The sequence below is a fragment of the Sander lucioperca genome, chromosome 9, assembly GCF_008315115.2.
Source record: "Sander lucioperca isolate FBNREF2018 chromosome 9, SLUC_FBN_1.2, whole genome shotgun sequence".
Classification (NCBI taxonomy): Eukaryota; Metazoa; Chordata; class Actinopteri; order Perciformes; family Percidae; genus Sander; species Sander lucioperca.
In genome coordinates, this window is record NC_050181.1 from 11,491,148 (window position 1) to 11,501,404 (window position 10,257).

Here is a 10,257-nt window from a genome sequence, read left to right on the forward strand (position 1 = left end):
TAGTAAGTTAATAGTAGGTAAGTAAGTTAAGTAAAATGTTACCACATCCGACAAGAATTGTGGCCAGTACCATAATAATATATCTTTTACAACAAAATAAATGTTAAAAATATATCATTAGCCCTAAACCATGTACTGTATAGTTGGTGTATAGAGACTAACAGCGTTGCACATAAGTCTACCTGACTGTGGACACAGTAGCACTTTTTTCTAACTATACTGAAGCAGGGACACTGGCTCTGCACTTAAGAGATATTAAAGTATAATTAGCTATATTCCTGATCTATTTAAAATTCCAACTATTACAATAAATGCATGTGCATTACTATAACTATGCAATCCCTTACCTCCTTCACAATCGAGCACTGAATATTCCTTTTCTCATGTGCATAGCTGCTGTATGTTTTAGTTTTTTCCGTTTCTCATTTGGGTATCAAACTAAATTTCTATTGTTGTTAAATAAAAGCTTAATGTTGATTGAACTTTCTTGGTTTTGTGCGATTTGCTGTAATTTTAAGAAAACATGTCTGCATTAGATGGGTGTCTGTTGGATTAAAGGGTTACAAGATGAGGCCGTCAACCCCACAACCCTGGTGTACCCTGGGCCATGTCCTACTTAGCAACCATCATAAAATTGGTCTTGGCCTACCTATTTTAGTGATTTACCACCAAATTATGCAGACTGTTGCGATCAGAAAAATCCAGGTTGAAAATTCCTGGCAGTAAATCGTACCCATATTAAGAAAAACATTGTTTTAGTTCATCTCATTGAGGGTAGACTAATAACATTACAATTATTAATGCAATAGATATCCCCCTGCTGCTCATGTGTGATACCTACTGTGTAGTTTTAAATTGTTGGAATAATTAAGAGTTAAGATAATTTGTTGTATAATGTTAATCATGTACACCTAATCGAGTGCAGAGGATACAACAATATTACACTTTGGGGCGGCCTCTAACTCAGAGCGTTCGCCCCATGTTGGCTGAGTCCTGCAGCTGCGCAGGTTCGAGTCCGACCTGCTGCCCTTTGCTGCGTGTCGTCCCCCATCTCTCTCCCCCTTTCCTGTCTACTCACTGTCACTGTACAATAAAGGGAAAAGCCCCAAAAAAATAATCTTTAAAAAAACAATATTCCATTTTACAATATTCATTTTATTATCTTAAAACAAACAATATAAATTAGAACCAGTTCACAGCCAAGAGTAGCACTGTGCATCAAGGCTCACAACATCATGTTGGCACATCTATTAAAACCTGTGTGCAAGACATATTTACACTGATAAAAACAATTCTGCTTAAACAAAGGGGCTACGTTTAAAAAAGAATCAGTTTAGTACTCATTCCTATGGATTAGCAAATCCTTCACATCACAAATGTCAAAGTCAGCAACCGAGACAGAGTTGGCTGAGTCATTCATTTTAACCGACTGACTGACAAAGGTCAGTCAATACTGCATGTGCCATTACTGTAGTTGACCTGACTTCCCTCCAAACCAGAGGAAAGATCATCCCTGATGCTTTTAAAAATTAATTTATTTTTATCTGATTTGACTGCCATCTAGTTTTAAAATTAGCCTTTAAACAATACAATTCCAATTTATTGTAAAGTACAGTACCATTAAGTAACTGTAAAACACCTTGTAACTGTTCTCCCATAAAACACCTACTGTACTGTATATATTGCACACATTTTAAAATGATGCATTGGCTCAGAATATGAAAATAAACATAAATAACATTGGTGACTCGAATGGTATTGTGGCTTAAAGACATTTCTTCCAGTTCTTTGAGGTGCAGATCAAATGTCAAGGCTGGGCTGCAGCAGCCATCGTGGAGGCGAGAGCTGAATGAATACGAACATGGAGCCTGTTCTCAAAGTCATAGCCAGCATAGTCCTCCTGCATTGTCCATGAAAAAAAAGACAAAATAGTGAATAAAATAAATGTATTTTGTTCGTGCTCTGCCCTCTAACAAGCTTTGCGGTCCGCACACTCGGACTGATCAATGCACTCGCTGCCCAATCATGTGGCAGCATATCAATTAAATAAGCAGAGAGCCCACTGCTCGGCTCGTCCTGTCAGACATTGCTGCATCTGCTCAGGCACGCAGAGTTGGCTGTTACAGCAACAGCAGAGCAGACTGATCTCATGAAATGGCGTATGTATGACACGCCAATTTGTATGCCATTATTGGCGTGTTATCAAGACGCAAACTCGCTTTTTAGCATGTTTATCAACCCTTTTTGGCCTCCAGTGACTTACATTACCTTGTGATTGCGTGTGAATTGACGCCGTAGCAAGTAGTATGAAGGGGCGAAAATCCGCGTAGGGAAGTTGGTTGGGGTGGTGGATGGGTAAAACACAGGACTTTCACCCAGGAGACTGGGGATCGTGTATGCGTGTCATATTTGATTTGATTTATTTAATTGTATCAAGAATGCCTTACACATGAAAAGACATTAAATACAATCGAGGATAAAAACACAAACTCCAGGACTTATTTCCATTGTGGTCACGTTTCCTAAACTCAACCATCGTTTTCTTCTTTTACTAAAGCCAACCCCGTTCTTTTTTTTCCTAAACTCAATCTGCGTGTCACGTTTCCTAAACCCAACCGTAGCTTTCTTCTCACGATAACACGCCAAGTGGCGTGTATGTTTACGTCCACTGTATACAGCGTAGACATACACGCGGAAAGCTCAAAATGCGTACAGATAACATGCCACTTGGCTTAAGAAAGTGGCCGTTTATGTTTACGCAAAGTCATGATGTCATGTTGAGCAGAGAGAGTGAGATCTTTACTCCGTCAATGTCAGCTGCCCATTCACTAGTCTATACCCACGACGTTCCACTTCCGGGATTGCTGTTGCCGCCGGAAATTCCGCCAGATGCCTGTTATCTTACGCTTTCAGTAAATCCAGACAGCTAGCTAGACTATATGTCCAATCTGAGTTTTCTGTTGCACGACTAAAACGTACACACGTTCCACCAAAACAAGTTCCTTTCCGAGGCTATTTTGCAGTAGCTGTGGAGGAAGGTCTGGCAAAGTGAGACTACCTGTCCACTAACAAAGTCAATGCTGTTGCACCAAACATCGCCAATGCTATTCAGGTGGGAGAGGCTGCACCCAGCGCACCACAGGCAATGCAGACACCATTTACTGCATTGTGTAGACACAAACTTATGTAGCCTTTTGGAACTGTCTTCACCACATCTGTTTTGTCACAATTGTTCATTCTTACAAAAGATGTTCAGACACCTGATGTTCTGGGGCACACTACTTAGTCAGATAAGCATGGATGGGATGTGGCCTGCTTTGCTGTGTCATGATTTAATGCAGTCGCAGTAAGTTCTCCCTCTCCCAGAGGGCGCAAAATATCCCTGGTTTCCTACACATGGGGCAGCATAACGGGGAAGTCCAATTAACAGGCTGTTCCACACAGACATAGTGACACGGACCTGGCATAGCTTCAGCCAGCCACTCTTTGTGTCCAAGGAAATGAGCGTCGCCCCTTGTGAAGGCGGATGTGTTTGCACATTCTCTTCTTTTCTTGGTCAGTGCCTCATGATCTGGTGGCTGAGCAGGCAGACCACACAAACCCAGTCTACATCCATGGCCTATGGAGCTTGTTGGCTGCTATTTTTCCAGCTGGAGTGACTGACACCATCAACCCTCTGACTCCAGCAACCCACTGTACTAAGTTTACAGACTTCAAGGGGAACCAAGGCTTGCTGCTCCTTAATTATATATGCTATTATCTGATCAGGCAGCGAGTGTATTGATCTGTCAGAGTGCCCACATCCTAAAAACGTTTACAGGGCCTTGATCCAAAACTTTGACTGAGGGCAGAAATAAGACAAAACCCAAACACTACTAATTGCGCTACAAAAATAAAAAAGGCAATGTTTTGATCTCAGAGATCTTAGCTAGACTTCGTCAGGGGTAAACTAATAATTAAGCCTGGAGAATTAGTCAGAACTTGCTACCACCTACTTAAAGTTTATGAACAATCAAGCAAATAAAAACCAGTACAAACCTTTAAAAAGAAAGCAAAAAAAAGTCATGCAATAAAGAAACCAACTGTACCTTAGCCTGAAGCATCAGCATTCTGCCCTTCCCTGCAGACTGGAAAAAAGACAAAATGTGTAATTTTTCCATCAACTTAGATAAGGGAAACAGTCTCTCTTTCTATCTCTTTCTCTCATACACACACACCCCTACCTCTGGGGTGTTCAGCAGCACACAGCCCAGTTCATAGCAGGAATAGGGCTGCACATAGGAATTGCTCAGATGACCAACCTCATCCCTTGCAGCCAGATGGAAAAACTGGGGGGAATCAGTTATGCACGTTATGCACACTAGATAAGTTATAGCTATTATCACCACATCTTATACATTGCATATTCAGACATAAGAGTACCTGAATGGCATCTTTGTTATTATGAAGACATCCATTTATGGCACCAAGAAGCAGGTTTTTCAGGCCTGCACACGAGGCATCGTCAATCCCGTGCAGGACTACAACAAGAAAAATACAATTACGCTACGCCCAATGACGCAACAACAAACGAGGCTGCAAAACAACACACAAAAACTAGTTTGATGATTTAAACATTTTATAACTGATTACCTTGTGTCATTGTCTGAAGCTTGGCGGTGGAGCAGTTGGGCAGAGCTTTCCACAGATAAAGAATCTCAATCACAGACAGGATGCAGAGTTCTTTGGATAGACTGGTGGTCTTAAGCTTCTCAGCCTGATCAAATGTGTGCATACACACTTATTTTAACTGTATTTTTGCACCAAGGATTTGCAATAGAAAAATCAGCCGAGTGCATACTCACCCTCTTCATGGAGAACAACTCTATCTGATTATTCTTGCGTTTGAAAAGTCTTTCAACATCCTTGAAAACCGTGACAGCTCCGTCCAGATCGCCTGTGGCTCCTTGGCACACTAGACAACAAAATGTAATATGGATTAGAAGCCAATACCAAACTCACAAGAAATGCCCTTAAAGCCTTATTTGTTTGTACTGTTACCACCTCCAGTTAAATAGGCATAGTAGCACTGGGACCAGCGAGACTCGGTCTTCAGTCGCTCAAAGGCCCTGTAGGCTTCTTTGTAGTTCAGTTCGATCATACTGCACCAACCTATAATGTTCAACAAATCAGAAATGATGATGTAGACTAGCGCCGAGCAAGGTGGTTTGAATTCTGAGAGGGAAAATAGTACCTATTTCATATAAACACACGTGCTGAATCTCCCTCTGGTCAGAGGCCAGATCTAAGGCATCACGGAAGGACATCAAGGCTGTACTGATCTGGCACTAGAAAGGGGAACTTTGTGGTGTGAGTTACAGGCTCAGACAATATTGAGCTTTCCCCAAGTCAGGAGAATAGGCCACATAGCAGTCGATAGTAAGGTTTATTCTGAACATGTATTCACCTCGAGGCGTTGGACTCTGCCTTTGAAAAAAGTGAAGAGGGAGGAGTTTGGATAGATGGCCTCCCTTTGTTGAAGAATGGATTTGGCTTCCATCAGGCCTGCCTGTGTGTCTGTGCCATCCAGAGCAAAGAAGGGCTGCACTACTGTGTGGTACCACAGGAGGGCCAGGCTGGGAGGGAAGCACAGAGGCTGTAATGAGTGGGAGTGTAAAGATGACAACATCTGGTTTGAAATTAGAACAGTTTGTATGCTTTTTTTCTTACATTTTAGATTTTTAACTTAACAGGTTTATAAAGTGAGATTAACCATATTTAACAAATACAGACACAAAAAAAAGCTAAAACAGCACAGTGTAGTGTTACCATTATTGACCATGATTAATCAACATTTAGTTAACTTGGTAGACGTGACCAAATTTCCACTCTTAATTTTTAAAAAGGGGTTAAGTACAAACATAGTTGCCAACATATTGTAGGAATAAGAAATAATTAAGAATGATTTATTAATGAAGGAATGTCTGGGCTGCGGGACCTGGCATCAGTCTGTTATTAAAGCTGCTTACAGGAAGTTTTTTCATGTTTCTGTGTTTTGTTGATTTTGTATTTGTTAAATGTTTGGTCAATGCAGTCATTTTTACTTATGGCACGATTCGTGGTAGCCACCATCATAAGACAGTACTTCTCAAAAAAGAGGACATCTTTTTTTCTTTATTCTAGTAATTATGCTGAATGACTTAGATCACTTTTAAGTTACAGCCAGAATACAGATACACAAACGTAGTCACTCACATACTCACGTAGCTAAGGGGGCCTTCATGTCCTTACTTTCACTGGCGTACGTGAGCGCTGACAGGCCTTGAAGGCGGTCGCCAGGGAAGCCCAGCAGGTTGACGATCTTCAGGAGGTGCGGCGGCACCATGGAGATACAGAGGTGGAAGAGGCCGTAACCAAAGCTGACCGAACCTTTTAGCCGATCCAGAGCCTCTGGGCTGATGCCGCCCAGTCCCAGGGATGGGCTCGGCCCGGGTGAAGACGTGAGGCTGTGGTCGGACGTGTCAGAGGACAGAGATGGAGGCGGCGTTGCTTGCTGTTCAGAGGCTCTTCTTCTGCTGCTCTCCTGCAGGTGTGTGATGTCGCTGTAACATTTATTGTACATCTTCCAGGCTTTACGGAGGATCCAGCCTCCTTTGATGTATGCTGTCAGCAGATTGAAACTGAGGTCAGTGAAACATGCTATGCTTTGCAGAGGACTAGTAGTTAAACTAGTAGTAAAATATGCATTTGGTAATATTACAAAACTGCAAAGTTCTTTATTTTCATTTCACATTGATAAATGTGTAGCGTTCAGAGCTAACAAACAAGGACTAAAGGTTCCCTTACATGACAGCTCTTGTTTGATGAAAGACAACACTGCAAGGTAAACCTGGCAGTCTGCAATGATGATCTGCCTCTGGAGTCGGTTCACTACAGCAACCCCCGACCTCTGAGAGTCCATCTGCCCACACAGACACCTCACACTAGACTGATGTAACAGGCAAGCTAACAAACCGCAAACCTGGACATTATGGTCCAACATAAAATGCTCATTTTCAAGAATTACATTTCTTCTATACATATCATACTGTATACATTCAATTCAGTTAAGTATTGAAGAGGTTACTCACATTCCTCTTGATCTTGTTTTTAATGGTCTCAATAACACCGGTGTTTTCACTCTCACACAGTCTCTCTGTAGCTTTGAGGTCCTCAAAGGCCAACTGCATTTTCTCCTCCTCAAACGTCATCATGGCATTCTACAAAAGGTTTGCCGGATAAATAATCCTCTTATTGACATGCAACTATTCCCAAATTAATGCTGGGGATCGACAGGTTTTACTAGTGAAGCAAAACGTCTAATCCCACATTGAACCCTGGAGTCCAGATGGCAGAAAAACTAAACTAAAACAAAAGCTTGATTTAATCTTCAGGTGGCACACTGCTCGTACATCTCCAAATTACAGAGAGAGCCGTCTCTAAATTTAAGTGATCACTAAATGGAAACTGTAAAATTTGAAAGCAGGAGACAAACACATTGTTAAATGGAATAGGATAGGCAGACACATTAAAATCTATTTTGCAATTACATTTTTTAAATTCAATTATTGGTTCATCACTTCAATATAGAATAAGGAAGTAGAGTTGCTAAATTTAAATGAACTTTTTCTTTTACCTTGAGTTTTACAATAGTTTTATAGTTCTAATGTTAATGAATTAAGTTATAATATCTCTAAATTGATCAGTTCCAACTTTTCTGCTAGCTTGCATCATAATCTCTGAACACGATTTTTAGTTGTTTATATGGGAGGGTTGCACTCCCAATTCATTTTTGATAACATCTTCCTTTTGTTTCTATTGAGTTTCAATCCACTTATCAGTTTAGTCAGCCACACCTATAGTTTTGTGCCAGAAAAAGAAAGTCTGGCTTTTTTGCCTTGCGGAAAGACAAGGGAAGTTCCTTGAACCTCATTGTGAAACAGAAGTGGTTTTAAAGCGGAATTAAACTATGAAGTAAAACAACAGAGTGCTGCAAAACGATGTTGCTTCTTAACTCACCAGAAAACTCACAAAACTGGCACCAAAACTCATCAAAGGACTGTGGTTCCTGAAACAGAGGATGAGGAACAGATAATGGACATGTCAGTGAGAGACATGCTGTGTGAACAGGGAACGGCTCTAGAGGCCATTAAACTTCATGGGTGGAGTCACAAAAATGTGTTCAGTCGGTTTCACGCATCAAGCACACTGGTTTGGTTCACTGTTAAGACATGGACAAGTTGAGGCACAAGATGACAGTCAGACAAAAGCAACTTGATTCAATAAGGGTGTGGAATGCATCACTGAACACCCCTACCCAATCTCCTACACCCATAATGCAACACACAATGACCCCTTAACAGAGCCAGGAGAACATTATTGGGAAACTGGGAATACAGGCAGTCACAAGCTCATCCTCATTTGCAGTGTTAATATTATGCGTCTTTCACTTCCCTCCTTTTTTTTTCTAATGCAATCAAAACAGGATGACACATAGTGCTAAATGCAATTAGTGGAAGAGGTGACATTTAAGCCTTCACCAGGGGTCAGGACACATAGGGGTTGCCCTTCTGTGGCATCAACATTCAAGTTGAAAGCAAACATTTCCTAGAGATAATCAGCCCTTATAATAACAGCACAGAATGATTGCATGTATACAAAATCATGCAACCAGCAAGTGGACTATGGTCCGTGTGCGGTGACTCCTTTAAAAAGCAAAGTAACGTCTACCTGTGACCCATCAGGTGTTCTTTATTTGAAATCATCCAGTAAATCCACAAAAAAGGAAGAAAAAAAAATGTGTCATGTGGAAACATATTATTTAGCATAGCATAGATGTATTCATAGATGAATACATTTCAGCTTTCCTATACTGTAAAATGTCCCATACACCCTCAGGATGAACACACAGGATGGGAACCACTGGGTTATTGCAAGTTTAATCTCTAACCGTGAATACTAAATTCCTTGGTCAACTTAGTTTTGCAACTATCCAAACAATTGCCGTGTGGTTTTGATAATAACTAGCTGGGCCAAGATGAGATATTTAACACAACCCTGTTTAAAGTAACTGGAAGCAAGCTACTGGCGTGACAGGACTGCTAACCTGTTAAGCATGTCTTTTTTTAAAACATTTGCATATTTACACGTAGCAGCCTGTCGGTGTCACCATATAAAAACAGAGCAATGTTAGACTGTTTGAGCTTCACAAGACACATTGTGGGTGTGGATATTTGCCCAGGGTATTTAAACAAGATGTATCCTGCTTGTGACCTGATCATATGGTGCTACAGTAGACAAGCGTGACAAGGATGTTGGGGTTTTGTTTTGCAAGCTAAGCAAAGGCAGTGCTGCCGGGAATAAAAGGTGGTAATGGCTTCTACTTATGCTGGTTGACCACAGTAGTACTTTTGGACACGATAGCTAAAGTTGTAATAACATTTAACAACCCCCTAGAGCATATTTAATTATCCATCAAAACGTCAAAATAGACAGAAAGACTGCTTGTTATTGTCTCTGAAATAGACAGTACCAGACCTGTATAATCTGAAGAGCTCGTCGCTCTCCTTGAATCCATTGTTGAGGAGCATATTGATCCCTTTCAGTGCCAGCTCTGCGTCGTTGATATCGTCCGTCTTGTCATCCTCCACGCTTCCCGGGGCTGGTTCTCTCGGCTGCGCCATTGAGATACCTAATACCGGAGGCAAGGAGCTGAAAGCGGCCGGGGCCGGGGAGGAGAAGAAGCAGGGAGGGTACGTGCGGTACAGTATGACTCGTTAGTTTACTGACACAATAGTCTCAGCCAGTGGCGCAGTTTTGAGCAAACGCAATCACCTTCATATTTTTGCATGAGGAGACTGACAAACGAACATGTTCAAATAACTAACCGATAACTAACTACATGCGCCTGTGCTAGCCGTCTACCATACTATGCCAGCGGTTGTGTCGCTGTTCCGTATTCTGCCGCCCGGCCGGTGGTTCGTGTGTTCCTGTGCAGGCAGGAAATGTGATGCCTTTGCGTGCTATCGGAATTATAAACATAGAGGCGCAACTAAGCAATAATTAACCGAGGTGGGGCTTTCAAAAGGAAAAGCTTAAGTAAATCAATGTTAGAGCTGTAAATATATCATAAGCACCTGGTTGATATTCTCCATGTAGTTAATATTTAGTTATGTCTTTGTTTGTGCGCTTTCAAGTGTCATATTTTTCTAGTAAGTTCAAACGCTGTGAAGTACAGGT

General features: G+C 41.4%; 1 protein-coding gene across 3 annotated transcripts; it reads right to left on the bottom strand.

The window, feature by feature from the left end:
- Nucleotides 1-1,134: 1,134 nt before the first annotated feature.
- LOC116046054 (tetratricopeptide repeat protein 39C) lies at nt 1,135-10,030 on the bottom strand. Of its 3 annotated transcripts, XM_031294200.2 has the most exons (14): nt 9,556-10,030; nt 8,038-8,086; nt 7,110-7,238; nt 6,826-6,940; nt 6,243-6,642; nt 5,447-5,615; nt 5,234-5,327; nt 5,044-5,151; nt 4,845-4,954; nt 4,633-4,756; nt 4,423-4,520; nt 4,224-4,328; nt 4,089-4,127; nt 1,135-1,900 (listed from the first exon to the last, which is right to left on the bottom strand). In XM_031294200.2, exons 1-14 carry the CDS (start codon nt 9,699-9,701, stop codon nt 1,808-1,810), a joined length of 1,779 nt encoding a protein of 592 aa, XP_031150060.1. In that variant the 5' UTR covers nt 9,702-10,030; the 3' UTR covers nt 1,135-1,807. The 3 variants fall into 3 exon arrangements, with proteins under 3 accessions (XP_031150060.1, XP_031150062.1, XP_031150061.1); XM_031294202.2 differs by lacking the exons at nt 6,826-6,940; nt 7,110-7,238; nt 8,038-8,086; nt 9,556-10,030 and having other exon boundaries at nt 6,271-6,496; XM_031294201.2 differs by lacking the exons at nt 6,826-6,940; nt 7,110-7,238; nt 8,038-8,086; nt 9,556-10,030 and having other exon boundaries at nt 6,235-6,486.
- Between the last annotated feature and the right edge of the window lie 227 nt (nt 10,031-10,257).

What these genes read in the sequence shown, in the direction of transcription:
- LOC116046054 (XM_031294200.2), bottom strand. Translation starts at nt 9,701, where the DNA reads ATGGCGCAGCCGAGAGAACCAGCCCCGGGAAGCGTGGAGGATGACAAG. An exon ending in GAGCTCTTCAGATTATACAG is followed by an intron (nt 8,087 to 9,555) that starts GTCTGGTACTGT and finishes CCTCTGTTTCAG; the next exon opens with GAACCACAGTCCTTTGATGA. An exon ending in ATGAAGGCCCCCTTAGCTAC is followed by an intron (nt 5,616 to 6,242) that starts GTGAGTATGTGA and finishes CTTCCCTCCCAG; the next exon opens with CCTGGCCCTCCTGTGGTACC.